Source organism: Bos grunniens, chromosome 7 (genome assembly GCF_055505025.1).
Source record: "Bos grunniens cultivar Pamir isolate PY7600 chromosome 7, Bosgru_T2T1.0, whole genome shotgun sequence".
NCBI classification, from domain to species: domain Eukaryota; kingdom Metazoa; phylum Chordata; class Mammalia; order Artiodactyla; family Bovidae; genus Bos; species Bos grunniens.
Window position 1 is genome coordinate 80,212,117 of NC_141171.1, and position 18,463 is coordinate 80,230,579.

The following is an 18,463-nucleotide window of genomic DNA, read 5'->3' on the forward strand; positions in this document are numbered from 1 at the left end:
GCATCTGGGTCCCTGCTAGCGTCTTGCAACCGCATGCATCGCCTGCTTCCCCGACTCCTGAGCCAGGTACGGGCCCCCCTCTGCGGCTGGCCCAGCGGCCGCCCTGTGGCCTCGCTCCCCCTTTGCATGGCTCCCCCGCGGCCCCAGCGCGGCCTCACGTTCCTCCTCCTCATCCTCTCCGTTTCTCCAACCAGATGGCTGCCCCGATTTGTGCAACGGCAACGGGAGATGCACACTGGGTCAGAACAGCTGGCAGTGTGTCTGCCAGACCGGCTGGAGAGGGCCCGGATGCAACGTTGCCATGGAAACCTCCTGTGCGGATAACAAGGATAATGAGGGAGGTGAGTGATCGTCTTCGAATTCCCAGCCCCTCAAGAGAGGAGCGTTGTGTATAAACGGTCCTCATGAGTCCCTTTTGAAAGACCTCCCCTCTGCTATTGTCAAATGTTGTTGTAACACTTCCTTTGAAGCAAACACAGCAGAGAGTGGGGTCCTTGGGCCAGTGGGGGCCCCTGGAGGCACCAGGGGTGGATACTAGCTTTGGTTTCTAAAGTACATGTCCCCACTGAAAGGTGGCCAGGCCCTGACTCTACCTTTGGGTGACCATTCCTTACAGGGTATGGAATTACAAACAAATTTGTGCTGGTGACATTATATGTTCAACATGGGCTAGAATGTTGTGAGCTGTGAAAACGCCGCATCCTTTCAGCCCTTTGAGATGTTGCTATACAGATGAGGAAACTGAGGCCTAGAGAGTGATGACGTAACTTTTTTCTTTAATTTTTATTGGCGTACAGCTGATTTACAATGTTGTGTTACTTTCAGGTGTACGGCAAAGTGAATCAGTTATACATATACATATATCCACTCTTTTTTAGATTCTTTTCCCATGTAAACCATTACAGAGCCCTGTGCTATACAGTAGGTTCTTATTAGTTATCTATTTTATATATAGTGTATATATAGTCCTGGAGAAGGAAATGGCAACCCACTCCAGTGTTCTTGCTTGGAGAATCCCAGGGACAGGGGAGGCCTGGTGGGCTGCCGTCTATGGGGTCACACAGAGTCGGACACGACTGAGCCAACTAGCAGCATATATCTATATATCAATCCGTCTCCCAGTTTATCCCTCCCCATCGTTTTTCCTGGGTAACCATAAGATTGTCCTCTACATCTGTGACTCTCTTTCTGTTTTAATCACAATCTTTCTGTTTTAATCACAATCCAAATCCAGCTCTGACTCCAAAATCCATGTTCTAACCAAAGGTTGGCAAACCACAGCCCTTGGACCAGATCCAATCCACTGCCTGTCTTTGTACCAGCAGAGCCTACAAGCAAAAAAATGGTTTTTACATTTTTCATGGTTGGGGAAAAATATATAAAGAAGGAAAATACTTCATGACACATGAAAACTATGTAGAATTCAGATGTCGGTGTCCATATGTAGAGTTTTATTGGAACATAGCCACACCTATTTGTTTATGTTTTGTCCTGCTTCCAGCATGAAGGCAATATTTGTTAGTTGGCCAAGACAAAGCCTAAAATTGTTATCCTCTGATCCCTTATCAGAAGTTTGCTGACCTCTGTTCTATACCTCTGAGCTGAATTTTCCTGAGTTGTTTATTCCCTGATGGAGTCCTGAGATTTGGGGGCTAAATGGGGTTACGGTATCGCGTGGACCACCTGATATCCTAGGAACACAGAGTCAGGGTCCCCTAACATGAGTACAGGTTCGTCATCCACCCCTACCAGAATGACTCATGTGGTCAGCATTTCCTCAGGGCAGAAACTGTTTCTGGGTATAAGAAGGTATGAGTCTGATTATTTAACAAAAACATGTATTCTCTCATATCTGCCAATCCCTGCACCCTGGGACTGTCAGCGCCTGCCCTCATGGCCCCAGGGGGCCGGCTTCAGTGGTGTCTGGAGGTGTAGGCTGAAAGTAACAGACATCCTGTTTCTGTTTTTCTTCATCCTCCCATTTTGCAATTCCCGTAACCTATTATTGCAGTTGTAACACCTCTATAGCTCCTAGGTAAACAAATCTGTGTACACTGATAGGAGTACACCAGTCACAACAAGTTTATAGACTTGACACAATGCTCCCATTCATTCGTTTAGCCCAAGTAGAAGCCACTTTTAATTCATTTTTGAATGAAGTGAGGCCTAAGTCCGTAATACATTTTTTTTTCCAAAATAGACAGTCAGACATTGCACTGCTTTTCCTGGTAATAGTCACTATTTTTGCATCTGGTCCCTGGTGGTCTCACCAAGCAAAGCGGTTGCTTACAGGCCTGCTCTTCACCTTCCAGGAAGGAACTGGCTTCCTTCGCTGGCACTGGTGTCAGCAGCTGAAAGCCTAGCAAATGGCTGAAACGCTGCACCCAAGGGAGGGGGACCCAATCTCCACCAGATGTGCCCTGCACCACTCCCTTCTCCCTCCACCAGCCCCACTCGAATCCCAGCTCCCACCAGGAGAAATTCCTGAAGTGATGGGGCTGGGGGAGATACCTTGCAAGTCCCCAGCCTGAGGACTGCCCAAAGTGCACCATTCAGGGTCCCTCCTGGCAGACAGAGGCAAGAGGCATCCGAAAGGCAGGCCACAGAAGCAAAGGAGGCAGTGATTATGCTAAAGACAATAATAGCCTTGTTATGGGAACCATTAAAGAAACCTCCCAAGGAAGTAATTAACCACCAAAAAAAAAAAAAGGCTCTGCACAGTATTTATAAAAAGAAACTCCCAGTTAATTCAGAGTTGCTTATGTCAGGTGAGAGGGGTAGGCAGGGATTCTCTCTCACCTGGCGTAAGCAATTCACAAATGAACTGAGTTCTTTTTTTGGAGGAGATTCCTTGGTGCAGAGTATCCTTTTTATGGTTAGTTACTTCCCGAGGACGCGTGCTCAGCAGTATGGGGTTTATTGATAAATATTGAAGTTGTTCCTCATCAACTCCAGACCCAGCCCTGCAGCAGACTAATTTTATCCTGTTCTACTCATTTTGGGGGTGGGGGTGGGAGTTCTGCCCCAGGCTCTGGCCTGCTTTGCCAGTTCTCAGGGAGAGCTTTGTGGGTCTCTAGACATGGCAGTGGGTGGGTCGGAGGGACGCCCAGGCCTGGGGAGCAGCTGCAGTGAGCGCATTTGTTATAAACCTCATGAATGGAGAAGATAATAGAGTGCCCTTCCAGAGCAAGCTGGAAGAGCCAAATCATTTTTCCATCTAGGAACGCTCTACATTTTTTTTTAAACTCTCAAGTTTAAAGTGATAGATCTTTTTTTATTTTAAACAGAGATAAATATAGATGCAAATATGGAAATAGATATTTGAAGTCCTCTGCAGCCTTTTTCAACCTGAGTTCCTCCATGAGAGGCTTCCCTGGTGGCTCAGACACTAAAGAATCTGCCTGCAATGCATGAGACCCGGGTTCGATCCCTGGGTTGGGAACATCCCTTGGAGAAGGGAATGGCTACCCACTCCAGTATTCTTGCCCGGCGAATCAAGACGTTTTAATGCCTGCAGACACTGCTGCTGCTACTGCTGCTAAGTCGCTTCAGTCATGTCCGACTCTAGTAGTTTCCAAAGTTGAAAGTGAAAGTGAAGTCTCTCAGTCATGTCTGACTCTTTGCGACCCCATGGACTGTAGCCTACCAGGCTCCTCTGTCCATGGGATTTTCCAGGCAAGAGTACTGGAGTGGATTGCCATTTCCTTCTCCAGGGGATCTTCCCAACCCAAGGATCGAACCCAGGTCTCCCGCATTGTAGACAGACGCTTTACCGTCTGAGCCACCAGGGAAGTCCCAAAGTTGAGCTTATAGCAAAACCACCTGGAGGGCTTGATTACACACAGGTTGTTAGTCCTACCCCCTTTTCTGATTCCGTAGGTCTAGGGAAGGATGCAAGAATTTGAACATCTAGTAAATTTCCAGAGGGTGCTAATGCAGGTTCTCTCTGAGAGCCACTTAACTAACACATCTGTTATATGGAATGAATGAACTTCTCTCCTAGGCACCTCGAATGGTGGTGGTAGCTTAGTCGCTAAGTAGCGTCTGACTCTTGTGACCCCATGGTCTGTAACCCACCAGATTCTTGTGTCCATGGAATTTCCAGTGCAAGAAGACTGGAGTGGATAGCCATTTCCGTCTCCAGGGCATCTTCCTGACCTAGGGATGGAACCTGGGTCTCCTGCATTGCAGGCAGGTTCTTTACTGACTGAGCCACCCAGGGAAGCCCCATGCATCTAGAATGGTACTAAGTACCTTCCTCAGAAAACTTGGAAAATTGATCACACAAATATTTTCTGGCTTCTGTGGTTCTTAGATGAGAAACCCTGTTGGAAAAAGCTGCCTTAAAATATGCCCCGCCAAACAATTTATCGATTCCTACCTTCTTATTCTCATCACTTTCAAAGTCTCCCAACACCCCCAGCCATGTGACCACCAGCTTAACCTCAGGAAGTACTGGCTGATTTTGAAGGGACAAACATCACCTGCCATGGCCCCTGAGACGTAGCAGACACGGTTCAGAAAGACATGCATGGGAGCAGACTGTCTTTTTAATAGTTTGAGATCTTTGCTTGAACTGCTCACCCCAGTTTGAAAAAGAAGAGACTCAAAGAAATATTATTGCTTACAGAAGACAAATATGAGCTCATTAAAGTCTGAGAATACACACAACATGTGCGTCAAGTGACAGGCGGATAATATTTAATTATCACCACCAAGACAGAGGTGTGAGATTTAGTTCATCACAGCCAGGGGTAGGAGAAAGGGTGTAGATTTCCTCTCAAAGTGGGAACCTCGAGGTGGGGAGGCGCTGGTGGATCATCTGCCCTGGAAAGACAGACCTTATGCCTTCCCTCCATCCGTTTATCACCCGAACCTTGGAGTCAGGCGCTCCGGCCCTCTGTGTGTAGAAAGGTTGGCCTCCATTATGGTCTGAAGTGCTCATAGAAGCCTATCAGAAGCTGTCCCCTGTCTGTGGGCAGAGGCCCAGAGGTGGAGAGGCAGGAGACAGCCCTTCTGAAGGCTTCCCCTCCACAATGGAGGGATTGTCTGTGTTTGCCTCTGTCTTGCTTCAACACAGATCTGGAAGTTACATGCTGGGAACTTCCCCGGTGGTCCAGTGGTTGAGATTCCGAGCTTTCACCACAGGGGGCGTAGGTTCTGGGAACTAAGTTCCCTGGTGGGAGAACTAAGATCCTGCATGCCACATGGTGCAGCCGGAAAAAAAAAAAAAAGAAAGAAATCAACAAATGTCTTTAAAAAGGTAAAGAAAAGAAAGATGCTTTGTGTGCATCCCCTGTCCCTTCCCTGATTTTTGAATAGGTGACACTGTAGCAGAATATGGTTAAGAGCCTGGACTCAGAAGTCAGTCACTGTAACCCACTTCTGCAAGCCAGTTTCCTCCCCAAAGTTTCAGTTTTGTTGTCTGTAAAATAGGCCCAGTTATGCCACCTCCATGAGCAGGTGTGACGTTTCGGGGAGAAAATGTGTGTGATATGTTTTACAAGGCGCCCAGCTCATAGGATGCCCTCTTGTGTTGGCTGTTTTTGGCTTTCACGTTATTAGTCCTGATGGTGTTGTCATTGTCCAGAATGGATGCTGAATCCACAGAGATGGAGCCGAACCTGTAATCTCCCCACGGTATATAACCAGTGAGATTCTAACTAGCGTTCATCAGACCTCAGGGTTGTAGGACAACACTGGAGAGCTTGTTAAATATATAGATTTGTTGGCCCCAGCCTTTGAGATTCTGATTTATTAAGTCAGATGTGGGATTAGGAATCTGCATTTTTACCAAGGATTCTGATGCAAGTGGTCTGCCAACCACATCTTGAGAAAAAAAAAATTTCAAATAATAGTTTCCCCTGCATGGGCTGACACAGCCCAATGTCGTGATACCTGTTTCCAAGACCTCTACCCCTAGTATTTCCAGAACCCAAGAGGAGTGAAGTGAAGAAAGGAGAATTTAATTCAGGAAGAAGGAAGGAATTGGAAAAATATGGACACAATTTCCTGTTGTGTTTCTGAGTAAATAACTTTAGTATGTGTTAGAAGTGCTGTCCATTCCTGGTTGGAGAGGTGGCCAATGTACTCAAAATTTAAGTAGCCTTTAACCCTCTGTCATTAGAGTGTGAATCCACCCTTCCATTTGTCATTCATTCGTGGTTTAACAAACATTCGTTGAGGGCTGACTAAATGTTAGACTTTGGAAATAGGCCTCTGGAAATATGAAGACAAATGACACAGAGTGTCCACAAAGAGTTCACTGAATCCATCTGAAGCTCAGAATCCATCTGGAAAGATGTATTAGCATGGTAGTATTAGTGTCACAGTCCAGCGTGTGAAGGCAGACGGGGCGGGAAGCCATTCACCGGGAGCTTCGGGGAGACACTGCCACAGAGTGTGGGCGTCGGCTCTGTGGAAAGAAAGCCCATCACAGTATCAAGCCTGGGTCTCCAGCCTGCCTCCTAGCTCCCTCAGGTCCTCAGATCTGTGTGATCAGGAACCCCTGGTAGGAGCTCTTCCCTCCACCAGCAGCATCGACCTTTCTCTCTGTAAGTTAAGGTCTTCAGTCAGGCTGCTTTTCAGAACGGTATTTCCCAGCCCACCTCCATCTGTGAAGCTCAGTTCCTTGTTTTGCTCCAAAGGAGGCTGCCTAGGGTTAAGAGATGTGGATGCTGGCCTGAGCTCAGGGCACTCCAGCCAGGCCTAAATGAGGAGAAAAAACACTGGAGTCTGTCCAGAAGCACTTGGAACGGACAAAACCCACCCCTCACCCACTGCCTCCTCCCCATCCCATAACCATCCAAATTGGTTTGACATGATTCAAGGATGCTGTTGCGGCATTTATCTCAATTGTTAATTAATAACTCACCTTGTCTGTACGTTTAGCAGAGCCAAGCTCGGGACCTCAGGGACTCCAGAAGAATCCAAATAGTCCGGTCTCTCCATCCAATGAGGGAGCAAGCTTGGTGAACCCATTGTAAATGCCTTGATTAATGTGTGTAAATCACACTGATGGATGGGTTGGGTGGAGGACAGCATAAAAATGCAATGTTGCTCTATTAATTGGGTTGGATGAGGATTCCCTTTGCAGTCCAAAGACCTTGTGGCAAATGTAGCTGGAGCCATAACCAATTAGCTCCCAGAGAGCAAAGCAATATATCTAACGCTTAGAAGACTAAGACTTGGCCTAGAGGCCACTGCCAGCTGGCCAGGCGCTGGGGCTCTCGTCTTTGGGAGGGAAACAGAACTAGCCCCAGCTGAACTCCTAGCGAACCACATGGGCCTTCCAGCTGTAATAAGGTCTTTGATTTCCTGGGCACATTTGACTAGAGAAGCTTCTTCTGTTGAGGGTACTGAGAGTTAGGGGGTTTGGTTTCCTTTTATTCTATTGAGGTTCAAAAAAAGAGATAGAATCCACTTTCCACTGCATATACAAGCTATAATCACTAAGATTTTAAGAGCACTGTGCTGGGCTTTGGAGGCACCTGGATCATGGGAACAGGCAACCCACGAGGTTTCCCTGCTGCTGTTCTTGCCCCTGTTCTTATCCCCACACAGAAGCAGAGAGAGAGTTTCACATTGTAGACAGATGATGCCATGCCCTCCAAAGGCGTCTCCCATAGTTAGCATCAAAATCAAATGTTTCACCTTGGGGAACTTCCCTGGTGGTCCAGTGGATAAGACTCTGCACTCCCGATGCAGGGGACCCAGGTTCAATGCCTGGTCATGGAACTAGGTCGGTAGGTTCGGCAACTAAGAGTTCTGCATGTTCCACCTTGGCCTGAGGGCCTGCTGTGATGGGCCCCTACCTTCCCTCTCGCTGTTCCCAGTAACCTCCATAGCAGACCTGCTTCATCCTCTCTGGCCAGCCTTCTGAGCCTTGTGGGGGCTAAGTTTCATCCCCCAGCCCATGCTGGTCCGAGGCCAGCAATACTCTGACTTGGGCATTTTGCATGACAGACTTCTCCAGGCAAGAATAGTGGAGTGGGTTTACCATTTCCTCCTCCAGGGGATCTTCCCAACCCAGGATCAAACCTGCATCTCTTACGTCTCATGCACTGGCAGGTGGATTCTTTACCCCTGAGCCACTTGGGAAGCATCTTATTCCTAGGTCTCAGCTCAAAGGCCACAGAAAGGCCTATCATAGAAGGTTCACCTTTTCTTTCTCCCATCACTCTCTGGTGTTTCCTTCACAGCAAATGTCACACCCCAATTTACCCCTACTTTCTTCTGCATTATCTATGTCTTCACAACAAGGTCTATGAGTCTTTCTCTTCATAGTTTTTCCATTTCCCAGATGAGGATACCTCAGGAAAGGCATATTCAAAACAGGCTTTTCAGCTGGCCACTGTGACATAGCTTTTCTTCCTTAAAGCCAGCATCTCATTTCTTCTAAAACAGCAACAAAATTTGGAAGTTGTTTCTGAAGAAGCTTCAAACAAGTACAGAATGTGTACTGTTGCTAAAAAAGGTCTTGAGGGGACATCGCCTCCTAGGTAAAACTTTCCATTGAAACTCTTTTCATAGTAAATGTGTTTGACCATGGAATTTGTTGAAGAAAATAAAAAGGTGTTGAAAGTTCATGAGTTTACCTAACACAGCACCTTCAGTCTTTTCTAATCAAATCTTTAGAGGCTTAAATGGTTATTAAGTGTCTCTTAAGGAATTGTATATTTTTCCCTGATTAGATGACAAATCAAATATTCATCATAAAATTATGATTAAAATGCATAACTGCAAAAAATGTTGATAATTCAAATCACTGAGGACTTACTTGGGGAAATTAAAGGATCAAAACAAAGATCTAACTGGTGGCAGAGAGGTAACATTTGTATCATTCTGTTGGCTTCCTGCTTTTTGCCTTGACCAGAGAAGCTGCCTAGATGACTGAGATGCCCCCCTGGTTTCTGTGACCAGCATTTACATTTCAAATTCAGGGTTAAAGGGCGTAGGTGCGATGATTAGCTCTGATGCTCCCACAACCCTCCCTTCAGTCCAGACTAGTGGTTCCCTACCAGGGACGACTGAGTTCTCCAGGGCACCTTGGCCACGCCTGCCATTGTATGAGTCGCAGCAAGGAGAAACAGAGGAGGCACTGCTGGCATTTTGTGGGTAGAGGCCAGGGATGCTACTAAACATCCTGCACAGGATGACTCACAACGAAGGATGCTCCAGCCCCAAAGGTCAGTAATGCCAGGGTTGACAGATCTGATGCAGACACTAACATCTCCCAGAAGCATATCTGAGGGGCTAGACAGTACTGGCAAAGGGAGTGTCCTTTGTTTCAAGGTCAAAGGCCTGGTGCATGGAGCCCTTATTAGCAGAGGCCAGGCCAGTGCTCAGATGTTACCAGACTGCCCAAATAAACCATGGTGTTGGCCCAGGAGAGCCCTAGGAGCCTCTTATTATCATCCTTTACATAGATGATAAAGAAGGGCGAGAGAAGGCTTACCCAGGTCCCCCAGCTAAAATGTAGCCAAATCAGGATTCAGGACACATGGTCAAGGGCCCCTTACAGCTCCTGAGTTTTGTGTCCTGGATCAGAGCAGAGCAGATCTGCTTAACACCCTCAGCCCCTCAGCAGCACGAATTCTGCAGCATTCTGAAAAATCGCCTCGGCATTAGCTTTTTCCCCCCAGTTTTGGATCTGGAGTGCATTTTTTGCCACAAAGTGCTTCTGCGCTGAAGTGCCAGGGGCGAGCAGGGGAAAGTGGAGCAGTTGGACTTTAAATAGCGAGGCGTTCTCCGCAGCGAGGAGAGAACAGCTGCCCAAGGCCTGTGCTCTTTTCTTTGACTTTCCATCTTCTCAGCCAAGAGCTCTGGGGGATTGGAGAGGGGCCAGAATTATGCGGCCAAATGTGAATCGAAAGAAAACTGCAAGGTGTCCCCCAAGCTCAGAGCCCAGTGTTTCTGCCTTTCTCCACATGCAGCAGAACTCAAGCCTCTTCCAGGGAATTCCCTCCCTTTTCAGTCCTCAAGGTGTATCAGCATCGATCTGCCCCCAGCCGGGACTACCAGCACTACCCAGGGGTGGGGCCTCACACCGAGGGACACCATGTCTTTCGTTTATGAGACTATGGAGCCCAGGCTTGTCAGGCGCGGGAAAGCTGCAGTATACCAGCAGCTGCCAGCAGCTGCAAAGTCCAGAGGGGAAAGTAACTCCTTGAAGGCCACACAGCAGGGAAGGACAGATAGGAGCCAAACGCCTGGTTTCCTGGCTCTATTTTGTTGTTGTTTCTTTATGTTTTTAATTGGAGGATAATTACTTTACAGTATTGCATTGGTTTCTGTCATACATCTGTATGAATCAACCATAGCTGTACACATGTCCCCTTCCTCTTGAACCTGCCTCCCACTTCCCACCCCATCCCATGCCTCTAGGTTGTCACACAGCGCCAGGTCTGAGCTCCCTGCAACATACGGCAAATTCCCATTGGCTGTCTGTTTACATATGGTAATATGTACGTTTCAGTGCCACTCCCTCCATTCGTCCCACCTGCTCCTTTCCCCGCTGTGTCCACAAGTCTGTTCCCTACGTCTGCGTCTCCACTGCTGCCTTGCAAATAGGTTCATTATTAACATCTTTCAAGATTCCATATATATGTATAAATATACAATATTTGTTTTTTTCTTTCTGACTTACTTCACTCTGTATAATAGGCTCTAGGTTCATCCACCTCATTAGAACTGACTCAGGTGCACTCCTTTTTCTGACTGAGTAATATTCCATCGTGTATATGTACCACAACTTCCTGATTCATTAATCTGACGGTGGACATCTAGGTTGCTTCCATGTCCTAGCTTTAGTAAATAATGCTGTGAGGAATGCTGGGAGACATGTGTCCTTTTCAATTATTTCCTGGCTTTAAATCCAATACATGCTTCCCCAAAGGGACCCAGTTACCCTCCAGAGAATGGGTGCCTGGCAGTGCTCGTTTGAGCCAAGGTCTGTCTGAGACCTGGGACCTAGACACTCTTGACAGTGAGCACCGTCTTATTTCCTGGCTGCACTGGGTCTTTGAGATGGAGTGCAAGCTCTCCGTTGCTCCACTCTGGGGCTCCTCTCCAGTTGTGGCCCACAGGCTCAAGAGCGCATGGGTTTAGAAATCGAGGCAAATGGGCTTAGTTGCCCCGGATCGTGTAGGATCTTAGTTCCTGGACCAGGACTAAACCTGCGTTCCCTGCCTTGGAAGGTAGATTCTCAGCCACTGGACCACCAGGGATGTCCCGTGAGTGCCTTCTTTAAAGTTGCACCCCAAGTGGGACTCACCCCACCCCAGTCCCCGCCCTGTGCAGACATCTTGTCATTGATGGTGATGATGACAAACACCTCCCCCCAAACCAGCCACTCTGGGACAGAATCCCCCAGATCATTCATTCATTTAACAGATGTACACCAAGCCTGTACTCTGTGGAGATGCGTGAGACACAGAGTCCCGCAAAGAACCCACAGTCTAATGATGGGTGAAGAAGACATGAAACCAGTCAAAGCCATGTCCTAAGTGTCCACGATAGACCTGAGGCCACAGAACAGTGGCAGCCTGGAAGAGAGACATTGAAGCCAGTAAAGTTGGAATTTTGAAAGCTCGAGAGGAATCAGATAAGAAAAGAGGGAAGGGCATGGTGGGTGAGGAAAATGGCAAGGGGACACAGAGCACATTTGGGGGCATCTGAGATGACTGAGTGTGGAGCGTGGAGGAGGGGGAGACTCGGGAAGCTGGTAGGGATAGACCAGCTCTTGTGTGCCAGACGGAGCATTTTATCCCAAGTACTGGCTTTACCTTCCTCTGCTGAGCATCTTGGTCCCCAAAATCGCAGCCACCCCTTTCCTTCAGACAGGAAGCTGACAGATCTGTTTGAATTATTCTGGAACACACATACTCACAGCAGAGAAGTGTCTTTCTTTATGATGCCTTATTGCCTGTGGCAGGAAGAGGCAACCTGGCAGGATGATAAAGAGGTTCTGGGGTCAGGAGGTTTTGTTCACCTTCTGGCTCCCCCCACTGGTTCATGGTATGAATGTAAGTAGGTCCCTTCTATTTCTCTGAGCCTCAGTTTTGTCCTCCCTAAAGTGGGGCTAATGATGGATCCTACCTTACAGGATACTGTGATGCTTAAATGAGCTCATCCATGCAAAACGCTTAGCACAGTGATTTCCATCGGTCATTGGGCATCAGAGTCTCTAGAAGGGAGTAAGGCATAGGTTAGGCTGGGCCTCATTCCCAGAGTTTCTCATTCAATAGGTCTGGTAGGGGGTCCTGATGCTCATTTCTAGTGAGTGCCCAGAAGATGCTGATACTTTGAAAACCACTGACTTGGCACAATATGTCCCCTTGTGCGGAGAGCTCAAGTGCCTGCAGGGCCTGATGTCTGCAGTCCTGGTGGCCCTGGGCTGCCCGATGGGGAAACCAGCTAAGGCACTCTGGCCTTGAGGCCACAGGAACATCCCCAAGCTCACATCCCTGGGGCAGGTCTACTGGAGCGGTCATTCCCTGGTTCTCTCACCTGCCACCTTTGTCTGCATGGTGTCACACAGATCCATAGATACACCTTTTTCTGGCCCTTCTAGTCTCTATTCCTAATTATTAAGGCCCTGGTTTCTTAATGTCTTCCCACCTCCACCCACATCCTGCCATCAACTCTGTTAGGCTGACTACGGTTCCTGCAGCTGCCAGTCTATCCCACACAGGGCCCTCAGAAGAATCCTCTTTAAAGGTCAGGTCATATCACAGCTCTTCTCAGACTTTCCCAGGGCATCTCCTCTCCCATAGAATGGTGTCCAGGTGCAACATTGGCCATTCATTTGCAAAAGCAAGTCCCTGCTTCCATCTGATCTCCTTTCTTCCTTACCCTCTCCTTCCACTGGCCCAGTGTCCACCTTCTTGTTCTCCCCATAGCTCACAAAATACACTCCATCCCTGGGCTTTTGTACCTGCTCTTCCCTCTGCCCCAAATGTTTTCCCCCAGACGTTTCTGCAGTTTGTTTCTTCATTTCACTTAGGCTTCCACCCAGTCATCACTTCAGAGATGCCATCCCTGGCTCTCCTCCATCCGTCTTCAACCCTTGGCCCCCGTTTACTTTTCTTCAAAACACTATCACTCTTGCAAAGTCTAGTATAATTTGTTTGTCCACTGTTTCCCCTGTCAAGTCTAGCCCCACAACCTCCAGGTTCCCGTCTGTCTTGGTCAATTCATTATTAAGTGACTTGAAGAATGAAAGCTTGAATATGAAGTATCTAAGATAAGAAGCAGTTGTCATTTATTCAAGAGATTATTAATAAGATGAATAAATTTCATTTGAGGATTAAAGAAACACACACAATGACACCCAAGTCACTACATATCATTGACACCACTGTATTAATGCAAAGAAAATCCAAGCGTAAGCTACACTGTTTCTTTCACAAAGATGTGAACGTGTGGTTCTGCTGCTCTTTACCTCTGTAGCCAACTTTGCTCACCCTGTGCGTTGACTTCCTGTGGGCTGACCGCAGTAGTAGGCAGGCTCCATAATCCTCCTCCAACGAAAAGGCAGAGGCAGCCAGGAATCAGTCCTGAGTGGGTCCCGACCTCCCACAGTGTGGGTCACTTGACCAAATGTGGAGTAGCAAAGAAGCCAGAGTAAACAGATGGTTACTATCCACTGAGTGCTTTTGCACGGAGCTTATTTAGTCTTTCACAACAACAATCATTTTCAGTTTACCGATGAGGACGCTGGGGCTCAGGGAGGCAAAGTAACTAACCCAAAGCCACACAGCCAATGCATTGCAGACCTCCAGATCCTGGGATCATAATTGGCAGTACTGTACCAGTTCTCAGTGCCTACGCTGTAGAGTGGGTGTCAGGATTAAACTGAGCACATCTCTAGGGAGCGTTCAGCATAGTGCCTGGGGCTGAGTAATGGCCAGGTTTAGGAATTCGCACTTCTGATTGCCCTCATCTAGCAGGAAGCTTCTGTTAGCCAAGTCTGGTCCCTTCTCCCCATGGCCGGGCTGGGGGTATTTCTTTATTCTTTACCTGCTAATTCTCTCAGCTTTGGGGCCAGCCCTCCTACCTGCCCTCCATCCCCCAGGAGACAGGGCCTCTCCTCAGGCGGAAAGGGACTGTTCCGGCTTGTTGCTCAGAGGTGTCGGTGGTGACAGCCCTCTTCTTTTCTGAGGGCCCCAGCTAGTCAGTGTCTGGCACCCCACCAGGCTGCCACCCCCTGCCAGGCCCGGACTCCCTGGCCATCGGCTCTCTTCTGTCTGACCTGTCAGTGGGCTCTTTGAAATGGTAGTTGACGAGGGCAGCAGGCATGGTGGGGGGGAGTAGATGGAGCTGGGAGAGGCCACAAGCAGCAGGGCCAGGCCAGCATGTGGGGAAGTCAGCGCCTGAGATCAGAAGCCCCCGCTCTCTGTTGCCGCTGGTTTTTGTAGCAGGAAAGGGGCAGACAGCTGCAGGCAGGGGAGAAAGCCCCCGGGTATAGAAACGTGGCCCTGGGCTAACACGGGGGAGACTGTGCCAGCGAGGCCTGTCAGGGATGTCCAAGGTGAAACTTTCTGATCAAGTGAGATCACTGTTCTTGGAGGCTCTGTGTGGGCTGAGGAGAGGCAGAAGGGGAGGGGAAGAAGGAAGAGAGAGAAAGACTGAAAGAAACAGCAGCTAGAGAACGAAGGTGTTCTCTGAAGGCTTGGCATTGCCTTCCCCAAGTCCTGCAGCGTTCACAGGGCTCCTTGAAATGGTGGTGGCCACTTGCAGCCTCCTGTGAAGAACGAAGGGTAGAAACCAAGAGCATAACCGCCTAGCGGGCAATCGGTCCTCCATCATGTACTTCCTGTGTGACTGTGGGCAAGACCTTTAAGCTCTCTGAGCCTCCACTTCTTCACCAGCAAGGCGGAGCTCACAGAAGATAAAAAGAAAAGTGAAAGTATTAGCCACTCAGTCGTGTCTGACTCTGCAACCCCATGGACTGTAGCCCGTCAGGCTCCTCTGTCCATGGAATCCTCCAGGCAAGAATACTGGAGTGGGTTGCCATTCCCTTCTCCAGGGGATCTTCCCGACCCAGGGATCAAACCTGGGTCTCCCACACGGCAGGCAGATTCTTTACCGTATGAGCCACACAGAATCCGCCTCAAAGGGTTCTTGTGGGCATTACTGGCTGGTGGCTGGATCAGGATGTTTGGCGCAGACTGAGAAAGCACAGAGAAACTTAAGCTGCTGGCGAGGACACCTGTGGCGGTCTACCCGAGGCGGAAGTGGAAGCTGGGTGAAGTGAGGAGCTGGGGTGGAGGGCAGCTAAAACATTCTGCATCCTGGTTTTTCAAAATAAATCACCCTTCCCTATGGCTTTAAATCATCCCTCTTCTGTTTGATGTAGTCCTGCCTTAAAGAGCTTGGCACGAGCACTAAGCATGGCCACGTGGCAGATAAGCTGCTCCTGTGTATTGGCCATTCAGAATGTTTAACAGTAGCAGACCTGTCATGGCAGCCTCATGTAGGATTTTATTTTGGAGTGCAACAAACTGGGTTCAAATCCCAGCCCTAGACAGTGCAGCCGCCGCCATGCCATCGTCGCCTCTGCAGGTGGCAGTGGTGTGGTCGATCAACCAGAACCGGAGGCGCACAACATCCTCAGGAGGCAGAACTAAGATTGGAAGGATTGGTTGAAAGAAAGCCGATTTCTGTGTTGATCTGAACATTGAGACAAAACTGGGTAGATCAAGCATGGTATCAGCTCCAGCAGCTAAAACATTTTCCCTGCCTTAAGGATCATCTCTAACCTTCTGTAGCAAACAAGGATTCAGCATCCGGTCCTTCAGCACAGGAACTGGTGTGGAGCTTCCAGGACCAGCACCCGAGAAGCCAAACGTTTATGATTTCAAACCACATATGACCAGACGTACAACGATCCCCTTAGGAAAGGCAAAGAGCTGCATTCCAGTTAACCAGCACCCTTTAACCCCGAGTGCTTGTCTCTGGCAGGTGTCACCTGTGGGCACCACTCAGGGGCACCTGTGAAGCAGGGGACACGGCAGCCTGTGCGAGGTGTGTGAGGTCACTGGGTTTCTGTTCTTATGCTCATGGGACAGTCCAAGGGTCAGAGACCACATGGACATAGTCGGGGGAAATTCTGGTGCAATGTTAGAACGGCTTCAATGAGGAAGGTGGGACTCCAAACCCTGTGGCTTTGCACACTGCAGGTAGGTGTGTGTTTTGGTGTGCCCTGATTCACAGGGGTACTTCCCATTCCGGTGGTGTTCTGGAGGGTCAGACCACAGGAGGGCCACGTTGGCTGCAGGGGAAGCATGTTAGAAGCAGGTAATTTGAGAAGATTTCATTTCAGGAAGACACAAAGCAGACTGGGTCTGCTCCCTGAGACTCACCGGGTTCTTGTACACATGACCTCGGGCTGTGTGTGGATAGTAAGACCATCCTTGATGGCTGGGTTTTGACCAGGACCTTCAGGGTCACGCCCAGATGCTTCATATTCCTGGGCCTCCTCGCGTTACCTCAAATGATGGTGAGTCTCGGGGTGGAGCCCAGACACGTTCCAAGCAAAGGAGTGTAGACACCGTGTGGAAAACTGTCTTCACGTTGGCACTCTTACAGTTTTGAATAAACTACAAATGTTCTCTGTGAAAAATAAAAAAGAACAGCCCCACCAGATAAAAGCTGCATGGTCTTAGGTGAGGTGTTTAATCTCTCTCAATCTGCAAGTCTTCATCTGTAAACAGCAGTGTTGATGATGCCTGGAGTTCTGATGGTAATTTAATGAGAGGATGCATGTAAAGCACTTAGCCCGGTGCCTGGCACTTAGTAAGCTCTTCATAAGAGCAGCTATTAGCTCTCATTAGATGATCCGTGGTCGTGCTGACCCCCAGGGATGCTGTCACCTAGCACAGGATCCCTGTGCTAAAATGCACGGGCTTTGGGAGGCTCCGGGAGCACAAGGACAGAGGCTCTGAGCCAATGTGCTTGTTTCGATGGTGTAGTTTGCATTAGGCCTGACCACCCCAAGCCTGTGTTTTACAAGATGGTCAGTAAAGCATGGAGCTGTCACTTGTGACTGGAGTAGATGAAGGTTTGGCTGGTCCTTCCTAGGGGAGAATCCCCAAACCTAGAGCCCTGTGTTCTCCTGAAGTGCATCCCAACTAGTAAGACACTAGACTGTAGGCATGGAGATGCTCCCAGCCAAAAAGTGTTCATTGTCAGGAAATACTGCACACACCACTGCAACAGTAAAGATTCCTAATGCATAGTCACTCAACAAAGGCTCTGAGAAATCCCGCTGTGATGAAACCACTTTACCTTTGTTTAACCAGCACCCCCTAGACTGTCTGACTGCAGACCCTCCTGTCCCACCTCACTCTCTATTTTAGGGAACCCTTGTTACTCTCTCCCAGGAGGCATAAGTTGCCTGAGGGTGAATTGTGCTGCTGTGGATATCTGAAAGGTGTTTTCAGTCATTGAGAGCAGGGGGGTCTCAAGCTCTAGTGAGCAAAGGAATCATGTGGGGCATTTTCTTTAAAATGCAGATTCCCAGTTTCCACTCTCAGGAATTCAGTAGGTGTGGGTGAGATAACGATCAGTATTTTAACATCACTGAGCTGATTCCAGGACAGGAAATCTGGGAGCGTAACCTGACCATCAGCAGTTTGGTGCCTGATTTATAGAAGTACGTGCTCAGAACACCAGCGTCAGCATCACCTGGGAGCTTATAAGAAATGCAAGCTCTCAAGTCCCAAACTCTAAAGCTACAGAATTAGAATCTACATTTTAGCAAGTTCCCCCAAGTGATTCTGATGCTGGTTAGAATTTGAGAAGCACTGGTTTTAAAGGGTTTGGTTGATAGTGTTTGTTTTTGTTTTTGGTCCACTTGTTTTATTTTTGGTGAAGAATCATTCCCCCCACCCCCCCCAAAAAAGAAAACTAGACACACATTTCAAGTTCATTGCCATAAGATTTCTACCATCCCTCACCTCCCATCCCCATGCATATGGAGTCGACCAGATGCCCCAGTAGCTTCAGGGTAAACCAGAATCACATTAAAAAGAGGTTTTACTTGGATCAGATCACTGCCTTCAGTACAGTGCCTGGGTTTTCCTAGGCAGTCTTTGCTTTCTTTCCCACATCCATCCTGAAGACCAGGAAAGCCAGCAAAGGAGCTCTTAGTGGGGCCTCCGTTCTGCCAGGTCTCTGATTGGACATGATGGATCTTCCACTGCTAAGTTATAAGAAAAGCTGGAAGGCGCTTTGGGGGCAAGGATCCCAGGCCTCGGAATTCAGAGACTGACAAAAAGAGTTGACAGGAAGCAAGAGGAACACTTCCAACAGGCCTTCCAGAAGGAATGCAAATACAATTTTACTTCTTGCAATGTTTGAGAATGGCGGGTGCCCCATGGGGGGAGAGGCGAGATGCCTGCCGAACGATGGGCCATCAGGCAGCCAGGGTATTAATGGCAGGTGAAACCTTCCAAAT

The 18,463-nt window shown here is 48.5% G+C and overlaps 1 protein-coding gene and 1 long non-coding RNA gene across 6 annotated transcripts in view; one reads left to right on the top strand and one right to left on the bottom strand.

Annotated features, from left to right (window-relative positions):
• TENM2 (teneurin transmembrane protein 2) overlaps nt 1-18,463 on the top strand; it is a 1,167,677-nt gene that overhangs the window by 1,037,708 nt on the left and 111,506 nt on the right. For all 5 annotated transcript variants that reach the window (XM_086412765.1, XM_086412766.1, XM_086412768.1 and 2 more), the window contains one exon: nt 195-341. In XM_086412765.1, coding sequence (XP_086268891.1) covers nt 195-341 — 147 coding nt within the window. The remainder of the gene's footprint in view (nt 1-194; nt 342-18,463) is intronic.
• On the bottom strand, nt 6,027-7,144 carry LOC147369863 (uncharacterized). Its single transcript, XR_015168003.1, has 2 exons — nt 6,875-7,144; nt 6,027-6,415 (listed from the first exon to the last, which is right to left on the bottom strand). It is a non-coding gene; the product is annotated as an uncharacterized LOC147369863 (long non-coding RNA).